This window comes from Penicillium psychrosexuale (genome assembly GCF_028828465.1).
Source record: "Penicillium psychrosexuale strain IBT 29551 chromosome Unknown utg000004l, whole genome shotgun sequence".
Classification (NCBI taxonomy): domain Eukaryota; kingdom Fungi; phylum Ascomycota; class Eurotiomycetes; order Eurotiales; family Aspergillaceae; genus Penicillium; species Penicillium psychrosexuale.
In genome coordinates, this window is record NW_026643189.1 from 6,363,511 (window position 1) to 6,384,701 (window position 21,191).

Sequence of the window (21,191 nt, forward strand, 5' to 3'; positions counted from 1 at the left end):
CAGCTTTTCTTGGGGACGCGCCAGGACCAGTGACGTTGTTCTGTGGAGAGAGTTCACAAGATGGTCTCTCTTAACAAAGACACAACCAAGCTCCTGGGGATTGATTATCGCGTATTTGCATGGCACATTGCTTATTACAGTTTGCATAAAAAGAAGAGAGAAATAATTCGATTACTGTGCAGTTTGTAGCAAATGTGACTGCCTATCTACACTCTTATTCCAGCTATATAAAAACCGATATAAAGTACCAAAGATGCACAGCCCCTTATGCGGCCTTATGCATCGAGTCTGGACTCTTGGCGTCTATCGTTGTATAATGAATCCTATCCAATTTGTCAAAGGTTTTGGATACTCTAGTTATTAATCATTATCTATATCGCTGTCTGAACTAGGCGTGCATGACGTCCATGTAATCTAGACACAGTTTGATCCCTTTGATATTTAATAGATGCAAGTAGCCAGGAAGTCATATACACCTCTATAATATCTACCAGTCAATGAATAACACAGGGTCAATCACTCTTTCATTGTCGTTTCAATCCGACGAATGATCCTAGCTGGGTTACCAGCAGCCACATGAAAAGCGGGAATATCCTGGTGCTAAAGTCAGCATAATTATACAATCAGGCTATGAGAAGGTGCATTCAACATACCTTGGTAACAACACTGCCAGCTCCAATTGTCACACCTCTGCCAATAGTGATGCCAGGAAGCACAGTCACATTCCCGCCGAGCCAGCAGTCCTCCCCGATAACAATCGGCTTGCCAGTCTCAGGGCCTTCAGTGCCATTGCGCAGGGCAGGGTCAAGCGGATGAGTCCCCGAGAACAAGCTCACATTGGGGCCAAACAAAGTGCGAGCCCCAACCGTGATAGGACATGTGTCAATAAAGACACAGTTAAAGTTGACGAAGACGCCCGCTCCAAGCTTGACATTGAACCCATAGTCTACATGGACCGGAGATTCGATCCAGGGGTCCTGCGCGAAGAGAGCTTCATCAGCTGCGGGGTCATCTAGCTTTGGTGGCAGAGGGGTCTGGTCGTCGGCGATACTATATAATGGTTTAGTATAAATAGTATACTTCTAGGATGAAGTAGACCTAAGCCTCAGCTTGACCGCATCACCCACTCTCTCCACATTTCAACAAGACGCCGACGAGGCACCTCGTCCGACTTATTGAACCGATTACAGGCCCACTTGCAGCGCGCACGGGCAGCGATTAAGTCCGGTGTGAAGGCGCGAAAGAGCTCGCCGCGAAGCATCTTCTCTTTCTCAGTAGGCTCCGACATGGTTGTGATGGTCATAGCTATCTCGAAGAGAGGAGAAACAGCGAAGCCAGGCACCAGCTTGTAATTCAAGCCACATTGAGGTATTAGAGCTCTAAAGCCAAGGCCATGTGGGCCCGGGGTGAAATGTCCACCGGCGTCATGTCGGGGGAAAGGTCCGCGGGTGCCGATGCGAAACAATACAATCTTCTTGAGATTGTTCTCAAACAATGAAACTACCCCCTCACCAACACACACTATTTAAATTCCACTAATTCCCTCGAAATGCCCGATTTTCGAACCAAATAAACACATCAAGAAGCAGCCCCTTTCTTCCCAAGCAATTCTCTATTTCTTTGACAATGCTCGCAACAACCTCCGGCGCAGAGCCAAACAAAGCCCTGAACTTCACCCACATTTCGAAACACATCTCACCACCCGGACCTCCAATCCACGACCGCACCAACAGCAATATATCCTTCCCTTCTTCCTCCGATGCCTCAACCGACACGCCCGATGCCGATACCTCAATCTACCCGGACGGCAAGATGTCCCTGGCGGGAATTTCGCTGCGCGCAATGCTCCTCGGCACCAGCCTCGGGCTATCAGCAAGCATGGCATTGTTCCTAAGTACCGTGTATCCAAGTTCACTGTGGCGCGTGCCGTTCTTCATCGCCTCACTGAGCCTGTTCCACTTCCTGGAGTTCTACGTGACGGCGCAATACAACACGCGGTATGCGACTATCTCCGCGTTCCTGCTGTCATCGAACGGATGGGCGTATAATGTTGCGCACGGGTCTGCCATCGTGGAGTGCATCGTGTCGCATGTTTTCTGGCCCGGGCAGACTGCTGCTGGGCGGATGGTCACTGTGACGGAACCGTTTTTCGGAAGCTCGGTCTCGCTTCTGCTTGTCGCAGGCTTTGCGCTTCTATTGATCGGACAGGTTGTTCGGACTATTGCTATGGCGCAGGCTGCTAGTAACTTCAATCACCATGTGCAGAGTCAGCACCAGGAGGGTCATGTTTTGGTTAATACTGGGCTTTATCGGTATCTGCGGCATCCGAGCTACTTTGGATTCTTCTGGTGGGGTCTGGGAACACAGCTGATACTGGGGAATATGGTTTGTTTTGTTGGGTATGCCCTCGTGTTGTGGCAGTTCTTCTCGAGCCGAATCAAGCGTAAGTTGTCTGTCGGTTTTTGCGCATTGGACCTCTTGCTAACTGATTTACGCGATTACAGGAGAAGAAGCTTACTTGATCTCCTTCTTTGGCGACGAGTATGTTCAGTACAGAAAGGCTACCCCGGTTGGGATCCCGGGAATCTAGTTGCTGAACGTTACATTTTCAAAGATGTTGAGTCGAATAAATACCAAGAACACACTAATATTAGTATATATGAAAATGTACAGAACTAGACTTGATCGATTAGAAGTATGGTATATGGTATAAGGTGTTACCGCACCCGTTGGAGCCGTAGCTTCAATATTGCAAGCTATTTAAATTGACATCATTATAGCTTACTTTCAGGCGCGACACCTCCAATCGCGCCACTCATGTAAGGTCCAGTATCATCAGACTCGCCCGGGGCGGTCTCGGCGCCGAAAAGGACAAGCTCGCGCCCACCTTCAGTGCTCCACCATGTAATACAGCAGTAAGATCGATCAACATCCATCTCGCCGCCGGCTATGGCCTCCCAGAAACGATCGATACAAGCATGTCGCATATCGCGGTCGGAAATTGTGTTGATCAATTGTGCTGCTAAAGGCAGCCATTCTTTCAGATCATTGACTAGGAGGAATGAAAGGGAATCGATGAGAGCAAGGGTCAGGACAGCCTGCTCAGAGACGGGCGGACTCAGGCTCATGTCTGGATTTGGACCCTGCGCAGGGATCGGTGTAGAGGAAGCGTTCAAAGCACGATCGTGAACAACTTCCAGCAAGATTGAAGGGAGAGCGGGCTGGCTATTCGCCAGAGGAGAAGGAGGTGCTGTAATTTGGATGACAGTCTTGAACGCAAGGCGAAATTGGCGCGCAGAAAGGTTAGTAGGGAAAACCTGTGGACGATTAGCAACTGCTTTCGTATAATAGCCAGGATGAAACTCACGGCGAAAAGGTTTTCTACATAAAAAGGCAAGTGTTTGGCAGCTAATCCCGAGTTGTGGGGAATAGCGAAGACAACAAGCACTAGGCTGTGAGCAGCTTCGAAAATCTCCAACAGAAGACTGTTAGCACCGGCTGCGAGATATGGGAAAGCGGCGGATAATAACAGTTCCTCGTTCGTCTCTGGGGATAGGACAAGAGGGAAATGCTCTGCCACATTCAAGAAGAAAAGATCCAGACATCGTTCAATTGGGTGAGCAGGAATTTGTCCTATATCGCTTGGCTTAATGCTTCTCAGGAAGTTCTCGGCAAGAGCGGGATATTGAGAGAGGATATCTATGGCTGCCAACATAACGAACGTCTGCTGCGATGAGGCATTCTGGCCAATCCGAGAAGAGATGAAATACATGTTGCGAAGTATGTGGAGACATTGCATCGATAGGTACGGGGCGCCTGACAGGAGCATAGTTAGTAAAAAAAACAAATAACACGACTCATCTGTAACTCACTACTGTTGGCGGCAAGAGCTGGGTCATTGATAGTTCTCCCCAGTACAGCCCGAAGTGTGATAACCACCGAATATAAGCAATTTCGCAACAGCTTCCAGAGGGCAGGAAGTGTAATTTCCCGGGATTCAGAGTCTAGGAACTCTGCTTCTTCCGCAACATCAATCTCAGACAATTTATTCTGCCGCCATTGAACCATGAGTGTCCGAACAAAACCCGCTAGGTAATCAACAGTCTGCGCAACAATACGCGGATCCCGGACATTATCAACAGAATGCGCGATAAGACGAGACAAAGGCCCCAGAGTGGACACAAGCGGGCGAGCAGCTACTGCCGAGACAATAGCAAATGTGGGAGAGTTGGCCGACCAGCGAAACTGCTTCCCGGAAGCCTCAACAACATCCTGATCAATAGATCCCAAGAAATAGCCACCATCGAGGCCCTCCGAAGACAAGTATGATGACTGAATCATCGCCGGGAGCAAACGATCATAATCCAGCGTGCTTCTCTCGGAATCTGACAGCAGCTCAAAAGTGTAGTTCAAGACCATAGTGAGGCACTGTCCATCAATCCCAGTCTCAGGACCAAGCTCCTCCAGCGCTAATTGCGCCGCTCTCGCAAGCGCCATCTCGAGTTTCACCCGAATATGTCGTGGTAAGCCCCGTCGGTTTTGTCCCTCGAATCCCATCAAGATTCCGCCCAGCAGCAGCGTATGCCTCCACCGCGGGGACTTATCATCGGCGCCCTCGGCGACCGCCTTAACCCACGCCCCGTACTCGATCTTTCTATTCCGCCCGTACGGAATCCGGGGTTCGTCGGTAGTATCATTCTGCAAGACGGCGATGGCGGCGGTATTGAAGACGCTAAGGATCTTGCGACATGATTGGAGGTCGACGGGTTGGCTCCAGAGCGAAGGTGCAGTGAGGAGTTGTGAGGAAAGGAGTGTCAGGTTCAGAGGATTCCCTAACATTGAAAGGAAACTGGTAGCCGTGGGAAGCAGACTGAGAATTGGCCTGTTGTTAGTCTAACATTGACCTCATTGGGGTATTTGGCACTTACGAAGCGGCATCTTGGAAGCTGGAAGTCGCCTGCAGCGACCGTAGCAGCGTAGCTAATGATCTTTCCGTGGCCATTTCAACACTGGAGGTGATAGGGATGCTCCCAGACAAGAGTCTCTACATCTCTCAATGGGTGAGATGAAGCCGAGGTCCGGGTCCAGAGCCAAATACGGGGACAAATGATACGGAGCTAAACAGTGCAAACAAGCATCGTCATCTCCGAGAGTCTCTTAGACATGCGGTTTTTGTTGATACGTTAGCAACACATATGGTCAAAGTGACTGTCCCCTGCCCACGTGTCATGCTTTGATGATTGATTGCTGAAACGGCGCAGCTATTTCTCCATGGCCAACAATCGCGTCCCGATTAACTACGAAGTGCCTTCCTTTCCGTCATTGTACGATCCCCTGCCGGCGCATCATCATCAAGCATACTACCTATACTACACGAAGGACATCTGGCGCTTCACACTTTTCTGGACGCTGATATTCTACGGAGCGACACATCTCACTGTTGCTGGGTGCGCAGTACTGACTCATTTCCGTAACTGGAATGTGATATGGATTGTGCCGTTGGTGTACATCTTTATTGCAGCGCTGGAGTCGCTTCTAGCCGGGAGTATAATTGGAGTTGTGTAAGTTGGTTGCTTGACACTTGGCTTCCCGAATGATTAGGTAGCTGACGCTTCTACGGTGGATAGCCTCGGCGCGGTGTATGAAGCAGGCAATTTCAGGATGTCAACTTGGCTACCGATGATATGGGGTGGTGTCAATGTGATGGTTCTTATTGTCACCAGCTTCCCTATGCAAGGTGGCCTTTGAATGGTATACCGGCTGCTACTACCTCGACCATACTACTGTGCCGGATGTGCCGGATATAACAATTGTCTACCATGTCTACCTATGTGGACGGCAGCTACGGATTTATGCCCAGCCAACCTGAACCTACGCAAACAGTCTCACCAACAAGGATCCAGGAGACTTCGAAATGCCCGAAAATTTCCTATGATACAAATGGTGTTTGATATCTCAAATAACGCCGTCACCCCGCATCAAAGTAGCCATACTATGTCCTTTGCGCCAATGCCAAGCCGATTCAACGTGCATTTCAAATCAGATGTCCATTTTCATCACTGTCTCCGATTTCCATCGGGCATACCACCGCCTTGCAAACCAGGCAGGCCACCAAATCCACCAGGGAAGCCAGGGTTGTTTGTCAAAGCTTGAAGGTTGAGATTCTGTGGCATAGGGAAACCCTGGATTTGCTTTTGTAATTGTGCTAGATCCATATTCATCGGCTGTGTTCCGATTATACCCTGTGGCATGGGGAACCCATGCATTCCAGGTGTGGGGGTACTCGACTGCGATGGAGGGTGAGTGGACATGAGTGCAGCCAAACGGCCCGGATCCATCCCACCCATAGCGCCGCCATCCGTTCCTGGCTGCCGAGGCTGAGCACTGCCAATACCAGGTAGCAACCCTGGAAGATCGGGCTGAGGGACGGCCGACGGCGCACTTTGAATACCCGGCAGAGCAGTGCCACCTGGTCGTTGATCGACGAGCCCGTCGGCTTCATCCTGCATTTCTTGCTCCTCGTCCTCGCGCATTTGTTTCCGGCCAAACCCGCGATTCCATGTTCCCTGGGCTTCTGCGGCCTCTTCGCCGATGTGGAATCGGTCTTTCATATAGCTAGTCTCGCCAGGCCGAGTCCGCGACCAGAATCGAGTGAAATTATCCTTAGACCCAGAAGCCAATATATGACCCAGTGGATGCCAATCTAGCGACCAAATTGTAGCACCATGCGCATACTGTACCCGATGTGCCGGATAGATCACCTGCGGCGGAGTATTCGCCGGGTCCGGGCTGTCGTACGGCGCCACGGTGGGAATCTGGCCAGCCGGCAGGTGTGGCTCATCAAGTAGATAATGATAGAGAGAACCATCCTCGGCACCGGTCGAGATAAGGTTACTGTGAATCGGGTGCCATGTCAGAGAAGAAACTGGCTTGTCATGGCCTCGCAGAATGCAAATATCACGCATCATCCTCAAATCGAATACCCTCGCAGTCTGGTCTCGCGACGAAGTAGCAAGGAGGTTACTGTTCACACGCGAGAATCGCGCCGATGTGACGGTGTTCTTGTGGCTGTGGAGTGTCGTTAAGCAGCGGCCAGTGCGCGGATCCCAGAACTTGACCTGGTGGTCCTTCGATCCAGAAACAATTAGCCCCTTGGTCGGGTGCCAGTCGCAAGACTTGACGTCCCAGTTGTGTCCGGTCAGTGTCGCGTCGGCCGTTCGGGTTGCAAAGTCAAAGATTTTGAGGGTTGTATCATCGGACGCTGAAAGGAATTTGGTATCACTGGGTGCCCAGGCCAGATCGCGGACTGCATCGTGGTGCGCGTCATCGATAGTCTCGACGTTGTTGAAGTTAGGTCGCCAGTATTTGATATCGCCTCTTTGTCCCCCAGAGACTAGCCAGTCCTGACTATGGGCCCATGCCAAGGACGTGACACCAGCTTGTATTTGATCGTAGTGTGCCTGCACCGGAGGAAACATCTCAGATTAGTGAGGGCGCAATCCGCAAAAGCTGTAAATACGCACATCCATAACGGTCTCGAAATTGAACGCCGTTCCATTCCAAAGCATAAACTCTCCCGTATGACCGCCGGTCAACAGCCGCCTTCCCTCTGGAGTCCATCGCACCACGACAATGGGCTTCTTTGATTTTCCGATTGACTGGTGAAGGTGTCGGACGGGGATTGTATCGACAGCAGAATAGGGCCGCGCCATCGGGGGAAGAACCTGTCGCATGTCAGTCTCTTTGCTCGCCAGACCAGAACAGATCAAGCAACACATACATCGACCGCGAAGCTTGGACTCGGTCGTTCCGTCTCCAATCGATGTCCTCCTTTGTATCTCGGTTGCCGTGTTCGCATCCATTGTACCATCGAAGAGCCATAATCCGTGACGAGACCTGAGGGTAAAAGTAACGGTTGTCAGTCGGGATATGAACAAGCAGAAGCTCCGTCAAAGTAACTTCAAAGCAAGCAAACATACGTGGTCTGCGAGGTCCGACTGGACCGTCGAAATTCTTGCCAAACCGCCCTGGGCCGTCACCTCCATTGTCCTCGTAGTAGGCCATCGCGACCGGTCGAAAAGATGTACGGGATCAAGGCTGTCGGTTCGCGAACATGAGGATCGCAGGCAATTGGAGTTTCAAATACTGATCGAATACTGAATCGGACCGGTTCAGGGCTAAAAAGAGCAATAGATGCGGAGAGAGTCGAAGCTCTTCGAAGTGCAGGATCCGTCCCTTGAGCGCATGTGACGCTGATTGGCCCCTGCAAGTTTTATCTGCAAGCTTGCGCTATGATGTCTCGTCCCCCGCCATGCCCAGTATTAAATCATCTTGTTTCTAACTTCTGTCTTTTGTCATCTCCTTCTTCTCCTTTTCTTCTCTTCCTATTTGCCGTAATTGTGCGGCCTGGTTGTTGTTGTAATCTCCGCATTGCTCTCCGTCGGTGCTCCGGTTTAATCGGAGCTCGACTTGAAGACCCTTCAATTTCTCACAGTACCGAGATCGCAGAGCTGTTAAAATGGCTACTCGCACTGGGTCAGCCAAAAGCGCTCGCGAGGAATCGCAGCTCAATTCGACGAACGGGGCTATTCAGAATGAAACCGAGGTCTCTCCGCCATCAACATCAACTACAAAGAAACGAAGTAAATATCGCCATGTAGCTGCATACCACTCAGAAGCTCGTCATTCCAGCCTCAGTCGGGAGGCCGACGTGCTTCCCAACTTCCTGGGTTTTCGAAATCTTATGGTGTTGGTACTCGGTAAGGATCGCTAGGGAATTGTATATGGAAACGGCTAATGTTTCGACAGTGGCAATGAACCTGCGATTGGTTATTGAGAACTTCATGAAAGTGGGTAATCCAAATGCTCACTGTTTCGAATTGCCAGCTAATAAGCATACAGTATGGCGTGCTAATTTGTATTAAATGCCACGACTACCGCAGGCAAGACGTTGTTCTGGGGTCTATATTGTTTGCCTCGGTTCCGTGTCATTTGCTTGTGGCATACATCATCGAGCTCTCAGCCGCTACTGCGGCTAAGCGAACAGTGGGCCGTCAGAAAAAGACAGAGAAAGAGAAAGAGCACGACCAGAAGGTCTTCCAGTCGACCTGGCCGTACACTGCTTTCCTGCACACGCTCAATGCCACCCTGTGCCTCACAGTGACTAGCTTTGTGGTGTATTTTTACATCCACCACCCAGGCATTGGGACAATATGCGAGCTGCACGCGATCATCGTGTGGTTGAAGAACTGCTCTTATGCCTTCACAAACCGAGACCTTCGCCTCGCTCTACTCAATCCCTCCGCAGACCCGGGCTTGCCCGAAATCTACTCCTCGTGCCCTTACCCTAGGAATATTACCATCAATAACCTGGCGTACTTTTGGCTGGCGCCGACGCTGGTGTATCAGCCTGTTTATCCGCGCACAGCATCCATCCGGTGGTCATTTGTTGCAAAGCGCCTTGCGGAGTTCGTGGTCCTGGCAGTGTTCATTTGGCTTCTGTCTGCGCAGTATGCCACACCGGTGTTGCTCAACTCGATTGACAAGATCGCAGTAATGGACATTGCCTCTATCTTGGAGCGGGTCATGAAACTATCCACTATCTCACTGATTATTTGGCTTGCTGGCTTCTTTGCATTGTTCCAATCGCTTTTGAACGCTTTGGCCGAGGTCATGCGGTTTGGAGACCGCGAATTCTACACTGATTGGTGGAACAGCTCTAGTCTGGGTATGTATTGGCGATCTTGGAACCGGCCTGTCTACCTGTTCATGAAGAGACATGTCTACTCGCCACTGGTGGGTCGTGGATGGAGTCCTCTAGCTGCGAGTGGAATGGTTTTCATTATCTCCGCGATTCTTCACGAAATGCTCGTGGGCATTCCGACACACAATCTCATCGGTATGTTATTTCTTTCACTCTCTAGTCACAGGTTCGGGGCTAATCAAGTCCAGGTGTCGCGTTCTTTGGAATGATGTTCCAGCTGCCGTTGATTAGCCTCACCGCACCATTGGAAAATATGCGCGGGCCTGAAGGCAGGGTCATTGGAAACTGCATCTTTTGGGTCAGCTTTTGTCTAGTCGGACAACCGCTGGGAGCGCTCCTATACTTCTTCGCTTGGCAGGCCAAGTATGGGAGTGTAAGTAAGATGGTGTCGAACGTGGGGACATGAACCTTGACATCCAGCATTTAGCGGACATTTTGTGTATCGCATTACTCTTGATATATACTGGGACTTATAGCCGTCTTTGAACATTTATTTGTGAAAGTTAGAAAAACCTCCCTTGCACAATAAGATTAGGTTGTTTATTTGCCCTAGGTCATCAGTGATTACCCATCAATAATATCCATCATCCATAGATGACCAACCTTAAAGGGGCGGAACGGACAAATTGATTAAACCGACGGGAGCTCGGAGCTTGTTACACCCGAGCCTCCAATTAAGTATAAAGGAGCTCCATGGTTAAGCAAACACAATCATCAATCATAACAGAGAGCCACCATATCGCATCATTTCCCCGGATTCTTCTCATCATGGTCGCATTCATTGTTCCTGGCAACTACGGGTAGGTTCTGCCAGCGTAACTTTCACGTTTCGTTGAAGAAGCTAACGATACTCAGTGCCGTGATTGCTGTCGCACTCGGCGCCATCCCTCTGTTGGGCTTCGTTCACGGTAATATTACTGGCAGCCTGCGCAAGGAGGCCAAGGTGCCCTACCCCCACAGCTATGCCTCCATGGAGCAATGCAAGGAAAACGTGCGTCTCATTCCCCATCTATACCCAGCCTCCGCACGCCCGTATCCAATAGGAACATATACTTAACTAGTTATAGGCCAAAGCTGAGAAGTTCAACTGCGCCCAACGCGCCCACACCAACTTCCTCGAGAATTCTTCTCAGACAATGCTCTTCATCCTGGTCTCCGGTCTGAAATATCCTGAGTGGGCTGCTGGTCTGGGCGCTCTGTGGGTTTTCTTCCGGGCTCTGTTCCTCTACGGCTATGTGTACTCGGGCAAGCCGCAGGGTAAGGGCCGTATGATGGGTGGGTTCTTCTGGCTTGTGCAGGGTGCCCTCTTCGGATTGAGTGTCTACGGTGTTGGATGGCCATTGCTTTCTTTCTAAGCGCTTGAAGCGTAGATGTGCCATGTATTTCTATGTCAAATGCGTATTATGCGCCACAGTTCCAGCCTCGGGGAAGGTTAGGCCCGTGGGGTCCACCGTGGCAGAAAAAGTTCCCCGATGGTCTTCGACTTGAACTTCGCTTCTATTATTCTGCTTTCGGACCTCAAAAAAGGAGAATTGTATTCTAAAGGCATTTATCAGCCATTTTCAATTTGATTCACTTCTCGTTTGAACCTCAACATCACATACAAATACATATCAACCCACCCCGCCAACCCCGCCATGTCGTCCAAGTCGCAATTGACCTACAGCGTCCGCGCCCAATCGCACCCCAATCCCCTCGCACGCAAGCTTTTCCAAGTCGCGGAAGAAAAGAAGAGCAATGTTACCGTCTCCGCTGATGTGACCACAACAAAGGAGCTCCTGGACCTCGCCGACCGTAAGTGAACCCAGCCCCCACCACCCCTCCAACGAAACAGCCTACTAACCCATTCATAGGTCTTGGTCCCTACATCGCCGTCATAAAAACACACATTGACATCCTCTCCGACTTCAGCCAAACAACAATCGACGGCCTGAACGCCCTAGCCCAAAAACACAACTTTCTCATCTTCGAAGACCGCAAATTCATCGACATCGGCAACACTGTCCAGAAACAGTACCACAATGGCACCCTCCGTATCTCCGAATGGGCCCACATAATCAACTGCTCCATCTTACCCGGCGAGGGCATAGTCGACGCCCTCGCGCAAACCGCCCAGGCTACTGACTTCCCCTACGGCTCTGAGCGCGGCCTCCTCATCCTCGCCGAGATGACCTCGAAGGGATCCCTCGCAACAGGCGCCTACACCTCTGCCTCTGTCGATATCGCGCGCAAGTATCCCAGCTTTGTGCTCGGCTTTGTCTCGACCCGGTCGCTGGGCGAGGTCGAGTCTACGGAGGCGCCCGCGCAAGACGAGGACTTCGTCGTCTTCACCACTGGCGTCAACCTCTCGTCTAAGGGCGATAAGCTTGGCCAGCAGTACCAGACACCGCAATCGGCTATTGGCCGCGGTGCCGACTTCATTATCTCTGGTCGTGGTATCTATGCCGCTGCGGACCCTGTTGAAGCTGTTAAACAGTACCAGCAGCAGGGCTGGGAGGCGTATCTGGCCCGTGTGGGTGCGCAATAGAGTGTGCAGTCCACGTTCCACTGTATGTACATGCATAATGAAAATTCTATCTTTGATGACGTGCTATATAACCTTTTTGCAACTTGATGCTTTCTTACACCATTGCTCACGAGCCCTGGAGCCTCTCCGGCTACGGAAGAGCTTTCCTGCACGCCCAGAGGATGCAAGGGCAAGGTTAAGTCTAAGATATGCGAGTGCTCATCAGCATGTTTCACACCGTCTGCGATGAAGATCAAAAGCAAGTCTCTGAATATCCGAGTTCTGGAGTAACTTTGATAAGGAGACGTTTTCCAAATCCACTTGGAACAATAGATAAGAACACGTACTTTTGCTTAAACTTCATCGGAATTCACTCGGAACTAGGAATCTATACATTGTACATTGTAACTAGCGACCTTTCCCTTGACGTATTCTTACTACATGTGCATCCCCGCATATACACACCAAGTAAGTAACCTCTACTTCACTCCACAATAATCCGTATTGCCTTCCCTATGTTGCATTGATAAATAACCATAACGCCGTTGATAAATAACCATAACGCCGCAGCCAACAGACCATGGTAGTTCCGTGCCGATCACCCCCCCCCTCTCTTGGCCATCCAATGAGACACATCATAAAACCGCCAACCCCAGATAAATCGGCTTCTTATCGTGGAGAGGCCCACAAGTTATTTGCCGTGCCTCATGTGCTGCGTTGCGTGATAGGATGAATCGTTGAGGAGACTCCTGAGATAACGGCCTGGGCAGAGCTACCCGGCTTTGCTCAGACGTACAGCGCACGGAGTACAGGGTATATTAACCTATTTAGTGTTACGTACTAAGATCGTCCTGTATAGCTATCGGACGTGCGGAGTTTTGACCGTTATTCTGTTTTATGTTATTTAGCTGTGCCCGCCCGGTGGTGTTCCTTGATCTTTTTATACATTGCCTTGGTATTGCTTATAGTTGTACTACAGTCAACTCACGCAGGGCCTAAGATTTGTCTGTCTGACCTACTTGATCTGAATTACTCTACTGCCCCGTCCCTTTACGACCTACCTCATAGAACCGACACCATGGCCTCAGAGGAAAAAGCTATCGGAGTTTCCTCTAGCGTGGACATCGGCATGGACATGGGCAACATAAAACATGTCGACCCCACGATAGAGAAGCATGCACACGACGCCGATGAGGCTATGAAAGCCCTCGGCGATCTTCACGGTGAAACTATCGAGCTGGATGAAGCTACGAATCGCCGCTTGTTAAAGATTATTGATTGGCATATGATGCCCATCATGTGTTTTATCTATGGCATGAATTATCTGGATAGTATGTGCATATCTTTCCTCGATTTTGTTTCCTACAGCAAAGAGCAGTCTTGGTTTTATGCTTTGTTCTGTTTGCTGTTTATTCAATCTGAAGTGTTAATCTGTGATCTGATGTGTAGAAACCACTCTCTCCTATGCCAGTGTTATGGGTCTTAAGAAGGATTTGAATCTCGAGGGAGACCAGTATCAGTGGCTCGGGAGTTTGTTCTACTTTGGTATGTTCCATCTCTGCTCTCGAATTGATTCTTCCCCGGGAGCTTTAAGCCTAATAGCTCTCCTGCATAGGTTATCTCGCCTGGGAATACCCGACCAACCGCCTCCTCCAGCGCCTCCCACTAGGGAAATATTCGGCAGCCTGTATCTTGATCTGGGGAGTGATTCTCAGCTGTTTTGCCGCTGTCAACAACTACTCCGGTGCTATCGCCATTCGCTTTATGCTCGGTGTATTTGAAGCAGCTGTGACGCCGGGCTTTGCACTTTTAACCTCCCAGGTACAAAATCCATCCCTGTTCTTACAGGCTATAAACTAGACACAATGAGTCGAGCTAACACAGTCCCAAACAGTGGTACACAAAAAAAGAACAAGGCAGCCGCGTCAACATCTGGTTCAGCTTCAACGGTGTCGGCCAAATCCTCGGCGGAGTAATCGCCTACGGCATCGCCGTCGGTGCCGAGAAACACGGGTCCGCCATCGAGCCATGGAAGATTATTTTCCTCGTCACTGGTCTCCTCACCATCTGCCTGGGACTGGTATTCCTCTGGATTGTGCCAGATAACCAACTCAATGCACGCTGGTTAAATGAAGAAGATCGCATCTTGGCTGTTGCCCGCGTGCGGGTCAACCAACAAGGCATTGGTAATAAGCACTTCAAGCTATATCAGGTCAAGGAGGCGCTTTTAGATCCGATGACCTGGGCTTTCTTCTTTTATGCCTTGATTGCCGATATTCCGAATGGGGGTATTTCCAATTTCTTCAGTCAGTTGGTATGTCGATGATAGCTTATAAAGACCTGAAGATTCCAAGCATGCTGACAGTCCAGATTACAAGCTTCGGATACAACGCGAAGGAGAGTCTGATTCTGGGTGTCCCCGGCGGCGCAGTGGAAATCGTTGCACTATTGATCAACGGCTATGTCGGACATATCACCGGGCAGCGCATCCTCGCCAGTTTGGGTGGGTTAGTCGCTGCAATCGTAGGGATGCTGCTCATTGTCGCTCTGCCCCTATCTAACAATGTCGGTCGTTTGATTGGCTATTACCTCACACAAGCCAGTCCGACCCCTTTCGTGGCATTGCTATCGCTGATTTCTTCCAATGTCGCGGGATATACCAAGAAGACTACCGTGGCTGCATTGTATCTGATTGGATATTGTGTTGGAAATATCATCGGTAAGAAAATAAGGAGAAGACAGGGGTAAAAACGTGGCGAGCACACGCTAACACAATTTCCAGGTCCACAAACCTTCCGCCCGAAGGACGCTCCCCGCTATGTCCCCGCCGAGGTGACCATTATCGTCTGTTGGGGCGTGTGTTTATTCCTGCTGGTCGGGATCTGGATGTGGTATCGTCGTGAGAACCAGAAGAAGATCCTTTTCATTGCTCACCCAGAATATGTGAGACTAGAGAACCAAGAGTGAGTGATTAATTAGTTAACGTTTGCCAACTTTTGCTAACTTTTGCCGCAGATTCCTTGATTTGACAGATCGAGAGAACCCCGAGTTCCTTTATTCTCTTTAAACAAAGTCAAAGATGATTTTAGACAATCGCTTTCAAGTTTTTATTACATTCTCTTCAAAGTATATGCTATTTATTCTCCGTCTTTTGTAGATCTTGTTGAAACTAGGGGGTCTGGCGGTGTCCCAACACACATGCAGGATGCGATGTCTATCATAGGTTAGTGTACGGGGTACAACATAGTTAGTTCTCCTTAATTAGGGCAGTCAGTGCAGTTAACTAGTGCAGTTAGTGCAGTTGGTATATTTAATATGGCCTCGATTATTGACCGAATACTATAATCGTGCAAACAGGGTTCCTAGATTAGCAATGTGACCATGTTGCGGATAGTCTGTCTTCCCTTATATAGCCTTACTATCTACATATATTATTAGCACTGCGACTATAAAATACCGTAGCCTACCCCTACCCCATACTCTCCCGCAATAAAGCCCCTGCATTTGTAACTGCAAGTAGTAACTGGCTAGACGCCCTCAAAGCGACGATCTTTAGACGCCCCCCCACTCCGCTAAAATAGTTGAGGAGCGGTGTGCGCATGTTGGATTAATAAAAGGAAAGAGGTTCGCTTGTCGAGTTCCATTTACCTTCTCTTTTATGTTCTAGATGCAGTCGTGTTCTCCTTTAAATATATATTAACCCCCTAATCTTATCCACATGAACTTCCCCTCGATACATGTATACATCTGAGCAATCAGGGCACCTGCCTATATTTGCATATGATCAGAAGTTTCCCGACGGGAAATGCCCTCCGTCACATGTCTGGCCCTGCAGCCATCTCTGTCTATTTCTAAGTGCGAGTCCACTGTCATAGAGCTCAAGGGATGTGACTCGCCTAAGTCCCCATCTGAGATGGCCAAGGTGAAAAGGATCGATCCACCGGGAAACGAGCTCGGTCGTCAAGAATCACGAACATCGACATCTACTTCCATCAGTCACTCCCGCTCGGCATCCCGCAGTACTGTGCGATCGCGACCAAACAGCCGCCGCAGTTCCTTACATTCGCGCCGAGCTGTGCCCAACGCCGCCATCGTGTCTGTCACCTCAGCTCGCAGTTCCATGCAGGATAAGCGCGAGTCACTGATAGCGTTACACCGGGAGTCATGTCGTCTGTTTCAAGATGAATCGAACAGATCCTCGACCGAGACAAGACTTTCTCTATACCGGACAGCATCAGCTACATACAGGCCTCAACGCGAGAGTCGCATATCAACAGAGAAAGGCAGCTCGGAACCGTCGTCCCCAATCAGACCTTCATATTCCAGCATCCGCTTCGGGCTAGAGCCCACTTCACCAACCGCGACGAGCGCACCCCACTTCGTCACATCAAGAGATCGATCAAACACCTTACCCAGCAGTCACCACCGCAGCCCATCGTTCTCGTCCATCCACGTCCCGGCGACAGTAATGGAATGGACCTCACCAGATACCCGGCGGCGTGAATATGAAAAGATTGACCGTGCGAGCAGTGGTGTCCGGGGCCTCTGGCGCCGCGTCGCGCCTCGCTGCTTCCAGTCCCGCGACTCGCGCACCCCGTTCTTCGAGGAAGGCAAGACTGAGCGCGAAGGCAGCGTGCGTCGGTTCCGTATGGATATCCCCGAAGATGAAGAGCCGGAATCGGATTCTCAAGGAAAGCCGCAGGCCCAGCTCTTGGAGCTCTTGGGAAAAACCAGCTTGAATTCAAATTCACCTGATGGAGCTCGAAGACGTTGGACGTGTCTTCGTTCGAAGTCTTCTCCTCTTCCTAATGCCTAAATTCAACCATCACTACCCCCTTGTTACCCCCACAGAGCCTTGCACAGGTGCTGCTCACAAACATACCCTGCCTCAACTGCTTTCCCTATGATACCATGATCACCGAGTGATGATCTGCATTTGCATCCAGTGGTTCCCATCCCGCCGTTCAACCTTCTTTCTTCGCGGGAGCCTCTGGCCTATTTTTATTTCCAGTCCCTTTTGCATTCCTTGCGTTGCTCATGTTATTTTTTGAAGCCTGATATACCCTTATTATTATTGGAACACTGTACATAGCCTTATACGGTACTTATGTAACAGATAATGTCTGGTACTGGAAGCATTGCTCCTTTTGATCTAGTGCTCAGCTCTTATCATTTTTCGACTGAGTAAAATTGTGCACCTGAGTACCCTGGAGTACCCTGACTTTCAAGGTAACAGCTCATTACCTAGATAATCATGCTTTGCTCACTACCTAAGCGTCACCGATCATCACCTGAGCACCCTGCCACTTGCCCTTTGTTCATTACGCATGAATAGAGTGTCCACGGGAATAGGCAATCGGTGACTGAGGAACAGAGTGAGAGATGATGGTGATGATGATGGTGATGATGGTGATGATAATGGAATTGAGAGGTGATGTAAAGTGAGTTGCGTCACGGAGAGTTGCTCTCGATGCGGTAAAAGCGAGGAAACCAAACAAGCTCAAATCCGGCCGAGTAAGCCAATCAACATACGATCTGACTCAATAGCCATATTCTGTATCTGTGTCAACATTATTAACGTCGTGCCAGACTCGAGATTCGCCGTCCCGTGTATCGCAATAGACCTCAACTGCCGCAAGTGAAGGAAATATTGTGAAAGTAGTATACGTTAAGTCGAACAACGCCTGAATCGTGGAAGTAGAGACATTTATTTTCCTGTTCCGGAATCTGGGATTAGAGATGATGTGGGCAAGAAGATGAAGACTCGGATTGGGCCCAAGTTTACCTCAAAATGGTGGTTTCCCACCTGCGTACTCCGTAGATGGATGTGGACTGATAGCAAGAGAGCAAAAAGATTAGTTTTCGCATTTGCATAGCATGGGCAACGATGCGAAAGTGACGTGGAGCCATCATATGACCTTCAATATCAAATCCTGGTAGCTCGGGGAATAGAAGGCGAGCACCTTCGGTGAACGACACAATAAGCGCTTGCAGGTCTCTACGTTTCTCGAGAACATAGGTAGTATTCATATCCATATTGAGTTATCCAGAGAACTTTGGACATGAGATATCATTTCATGAAACATCAATACGCCAAACCTAAACAGGCCACAATGCACAAGCGCCGGGTATATCAGAACAAAAACCCAAAATGCTTTTTTAACGGAGCCGATCATAGAAGATCAAAGTCATCCAGCTTCTCACGGTAACGCAAGATGTTGCGCTTGATCTTACTGGAATCAACCCAGGTGACGAAGTCCTCCATGTTGCGGGTAACCAAGAAAGCAGGATCATTGACGACCTCCGTACCGACACGGACATGGCCCTGCTCGATGAAAGTAGTAGCCTAGCGAAACAAACGTCAGCATAAATCCACCCCAAACCAAATCCCCACGCAACTTACAGCCTTAATAGTCTCAACCATGCCAGAGCGCACCATGAAGACAGCCAATCGACGACGGCACAGTGCGGAAACTGTAACATCGCGCTCAACCTTGGACAAACCGGCGCCCTGCTCGCGGGACTGCTTCAGGATTCCCATCCGCCATAGCTTCTCCAGCAACTCGGATTCGAGCTTCTTGCGCAGCGGGTCCGCGTCCGGGTCTAGTTGAGAGAGCTTGTGTGCGAGCTGACGCAGAGAACCGCAGAGCGCGTTGTATTTGCGGTAGTCCATTGGGTCTTGGAGAAGGTATCGTTGCCGAATTTCATGTTCGCGGTGATTGCCGTCTGACTTGTAGTTGTGGAAGTCGACCTTCCGGAGAAGTCTGCAGGGGTTTCAGTGTTAGCTTTTGATCTTTTGTGGTATCTTGAAGCTTTCAAAATGTTGGATGGGATCGGAATGAGATTTCTGCGCGGGTAATTAATTATAGGTGCGGACGTACTTCTTCTCATGGTGCTTGAGTTCACGGACCATTGTGAAGCCCGTATCGGTAGTACAAGATTAAACCGAAAAATATATCGAGAATGACTGAGCAGAGCGAGGACGTTGTTTCTCGAGAAGAGCTGCTGCGATAACAAAAAAATCAAGGCGGTCGATTTCTGCCGGTAGGTCTCAACACACCGCCGGCATTTCCCCAGCCACGAACATCTTCTCCAGGCTAATTCTTATCAACATTAGTTGGTCTGAATTCGCAAAATGGAGAATCCAGTTGATACGCCAAGTAAAATGTCAGGTCGTCCTCGGGTGGATCTCGAGCCGTACAAAGCCGAAATCATCGGCCTGTTCGAAAAGAAAATGAAAGGTGACGACATTTGCAAGCACCTGAAGAGGCAGCATGATATTCAGATATCGTCGCGTACTCTGACCAAACGCCTACAGCTATGGGGCGTCAAGAAAAAGATGGAGAACAACTCCTCCAATGAAGCGCTTCACGCCCGCATCAAAAATCTTTTCTTCGACGTGGGCTTGTCCGACCAAGAGATCGTCACCGTTCTACACGATGAGGGTTATGAGGTCTCCCACCGCACACTCCGCAGACTTCGTCACCAGCTCGGCATCCGTCTCCGCCTCGACTCGCCTGCACAACAACAAGCACAGGTTCAGGAGATCCTCGACGCCCTGACCGAGGAAATGGACAAGGGGACCATTGAGGGGTACGGAAAGGAACTATTGCACAACCACTTCCGAAGCAAGGGGCATGTATTTGCCCGCGATCGTCTCTATAGTGTCTACCGCATGCTGCGCCCGGATACAGTTGAACGCCGCACCAGTGATGTGCCCCGGCGTCCTCCCCCGCCAAAGATTCTAGCCGGGCCTAATCTGACCTGGCACGTGAATGGGTACTCAAAGCTGGCCAATTTCGGGTTCCGCATTTTTGCTGAGCTCGATTCTTATTCTCGATATGTTCTCTGGATTCATGTTGGCGTGGATGCGCACACGGCCGTGGGTGTTCTCAAAAACCATCTTGAGACTGTTGCTTCTAAAAATCGCCAACCACGGACTCTTCGATCTGACCTCGAGTCTGAGGTCCCCCTTTTAGCCGATGCTCACTTTGCACTCCGTCGCGTCACTGAGCCGGATGTCCTGCGTGAGCAATGCTGCGCGCCCGGACGTGCCACAGATACCCACCGGATTGAATCTTGGTGGGCCCAGCTTGCTAAATCAGTAGTAACACTATACCATGTCAGTCAACTTTGGCAGGTTTATCCTACACCTATTCGCAGAATACTGACCTCAACTAGAACTATTTCCGCGAACTTCACAACGAAGGCCTCTTCTCATCAACATTAATCCCTGAACAGGTTGCCCTCTTCGCAATCTACATGCCCACTCTCCGCTCCCACATCAAATCATACGTCCAAACTTGGAACATCCACAACATTCGCAAACAAGCAGACCATCCAGAGCGCGCCCCTGGAAAACCTTATATGAACTACCACCACCCGCCCAAGGGCGTAGAGAACTTTGGCCTCGCAGCCGACGTCGCGACGCTGCAGGCCATGCAACAGAATTACACCGACTACGACATAGAGCAATATCTACCGGCGGACACCCTGCATTGGTGTGAGGCGCAACTTCAGCAGCTGGGCTTCGATCCTCGTAAACCGCCTGCTCGACTACCTGGCGACCTCCAGCCGTTCCGCTCGGTTTATTTGGCCCTACGTGAGCGTGCGTGGCATCATGAGCGATCCGGGGCTGAGCCCAAGTTGGCTGTTTGTACATTTCCTGGACAGGGCTTACGGGGTTATTTCCCCTCCGGGTCTGCACGGTAGGTGTTGACGAATATAATGAATAACGGATGGAAGGTTTAGGGTTTCGATGAGCTATTTTTCTTTAATGCAAGCATGGCATCTTCCTACTATTAATATGTCGAAATGGATTCGCAAAGAGTGACTCAGGTGGACAAAATTGAAGTATCGCACTTATCAAATCTTTAAATCTTTTCCGATGTAAACTGTGTAGAAATGTTGCATAGCCATTCT

General features: G+C 50.0%; 12 protein-coding genes across 12 annotated transcripts; 8 read left to right on the forward strand and 4 right to left on the reverse strand.

Moving 5' to 3' along the window:
* Positions 1–516: 516 nt before the first annotated feature.
* Positions 517–1,288, reverse strand: N7518_008301 (sugar O-acetyltransferase; the record flags this gene model as incomplete). The annotated part of the gene is made up of 3 exons (XM_057189228.1): positions 517–594; positions 654–1,050; positions 1,128–1,288. 3 exons carry the CDS (start codon positions 1,286–1,288, stop codon positions 517–519), a joined length of 636 nt encoding a protein of 211 aa, XP_057040931.1.
* Positions 1,289–1,626: 338 nt separating this feature from the next.
* Positions 1,627–2,590, forward strand: N7518_008302 (protein-S-isoprenylcysteine carboxyl O-methyltransferase; the record flags this gene model as incomplete). The annotated part of the gene is made up of 2 exons (XM_057189229.1): positions 1,627–2,443; positions 2,505–2,590. 2 exons carry the CDS (start codon positions 1,627–1,629, stop codon positions 2,588–2,590), a joined length of 903 nt encoding a protein of 300 aa, XP_057040932.1.
* Positions 2,591–2,774: 184 nt separating this feature from the next.
* On the reverse strand, positions 2,775–5,002 carry pex8 (putative peroxisomal membrane protein Pex17; the record flags this gene model as incomplete). Its single annotated transcript, XM_057189230.1, has 4 exons — positions 2,775–3,317; positions 3,368–3,816; positions 3,873–4,870; positions 4,929–5,002. 4 exons carry the CDS (start codon positions 5,000–5,002, stop codon positions 2,775–2,777), a joined length of 2,064 nt encoding a protein of 687 aa, XP_057040933.1.
* Positions 5,003–5,271: 269 nt separating this feature from the next.
* Positions 5,272–5,748, forward strand: N7518_008304 (uncharacterized protein; the record flags this gene model as incomplete). The annotated part of the gene is made up of 2 exons (XM_057189231.1): positions 5,272–5,561; positions 5,628–5,748. 2 exons carry the CDS (start codon positions 5,272–5,274, stop codon positions 5,746–5,748), a joined length of 411 nt encoding a protein of 136 aa, XP_057040934.1.
* A 308-nt stretch (positions 5,749–6,056) lies between these two features.
* Positions 6,057–8,064, reverse strand: N7518_008305 (WD40 repeat domain-containing protein; the record flags this gene model as incomplete). The annotated part of the gene is made up of 4 exons (XM_057189232.1): positions 6,057–7,460; positions 7,524–7,724; positions 7,781–7,896; positions 7,980–8,064. 4 exons carry the CDS (start codon positions 8,062–8,064, stop codon positions 6,057–6,059), a joined length of 1,806 nt encoding a protein of 601 aa, XP_057040935.1.
* Positions 8,065–8,518: 454 nt separating this feature from the next.
* Positions 8,519–10,169, forward strand: N7518_008306 (putative diacylglycerol O-acyltransferase (DgaT); the record flags this gene model as incomplete). Its single annotated transcript, XM_057189233.1, has 4 exons — positions 8,519–8,759; positions 8,809–8,849; positions 8,902–9,898; positions 9,952–10,169. 4 exons carry the CDS (start codon positions 8,519–8,521, stop codon positions 10,167–10,169), a joined length of 1,497 nt encoding a protein of 498 aa, XP_057040936.1.
* Positions 10,170–10,531: 362 nt separating this feature from the next.
* Positions 10,532–11,118, forward strand: N7518_008307 (MAPEG family protein; the record flags this gene model as incomplete). The annotated part of the gene is made up of 3 exons (XM_057189234.1): positions 10,532–10,563; positions 10,619–10,754; positions 10,831–11,118. The coding sequence occupies 3 exons, from the start codon at positions 10,532–10,534 to the stop codon at positions 11,116–11,118; spliced, it is 456 nt and encodes a 151-aa protein (XP_057040937.1).
* A 282-nt stretch (positions 11,119–11,400) lies between these two features.
* pyrG (orotidine-5'-phosphate decarboxylase pyrG) lies at positions 11,401–12,290 on the forward strand (the record flags this gene model as incomplete). The annotated part of the gene is made up of 2 exons (XM_057189235.1): positions 11,401–11,557; positions 11,617–12,290. The coding sequence occupies 2 exons, from the start codon at positions 11,401–11,403 to the stop codon at positions 12,288–12,290; spliced, it is 831 nt and encodes a 276-aa protein (XP_057040938.1).
* Positions 12,291–13,347: 1,057 nt separating this feature from the next.
* Positions 13,348–15,336, forward strand: N7518_008309 (allantoate permease family MFS transporter; the record flags this gene model as incomplete). Its single annotated transcript, XM_057189236.1, has 7 exons — positions 13,348–13,600; positions 13,719–13,814; positions 13,885–14,090; positions 14,164–14,583; positions 14,640–14,988; positions 15,052–15,232; positions 15,285–15,336. 7 exons carry the CDS (start codon positions 13,348–13,350, stop codon positions 15,334–15,336), a joined length of 1,557 nt encoding a protein of 518 aa, XP_057040939.1.
* A 738-nt stretch (positions 15,337–16,074) lies between these two features.
* N7518_008310 (uncharacterized protein) lies at positions 16,075–17,085 on the forward strand (the record flags this gene model as incomplete). Its single annotated transcript, XM_057189237.1, has 1 exon — positions 16,075–17,085. One exon carries the CDS (start codon positions 16,075–16,077, stop codon positions 17,083–17,085), a length of 1,011 nt encoding a protein of 336 aa, XP_057040940.1.
* A 1,185-nt stretch (positions 17,086–18,270) lies between these two features.
* N7518_008311 (snoRNA-binding rRNA-processing protein IMP3) lies at positions 18,271–19,182 on the reverse strand (the record flags this gene model as incomplete). The annotated part of the gene is made up of 3 exons (XM_057189238.1): positions 18,271–18,615; positions 18,673–19,033; positions 19,151–19,182. 3 exons carry the CDS (start codon positions 19,180–19,182, stop codon positions 18,442–18,444), a joined length of 567 nt encoding a protein of 188 aa, XP_057040941.1. The 3' UTR covers positions 18,271–18,441.
* Positions 19,183–19,404: 222 nt separating this feature from the next.
* On the forward strand, positions 19,405–20,981 carry N7518_008312 (uncharacterized protein; the record flags this gene model as incomplete). Its single annotated transcript, XM_057189239.1, has 2 exons — positions 19,405–20,391; positions 20,451–20,981. 2 exons carry the CDS (start codon positions 19,405–19,407, stop codon positions 20,979–20,981), a joined length of 1,518 nt encoding a protein of 505 aa, XP_057040942.1.
* Between the last annotated feature and the right edge of the window lie 210 nt (positions 20,982–21,191).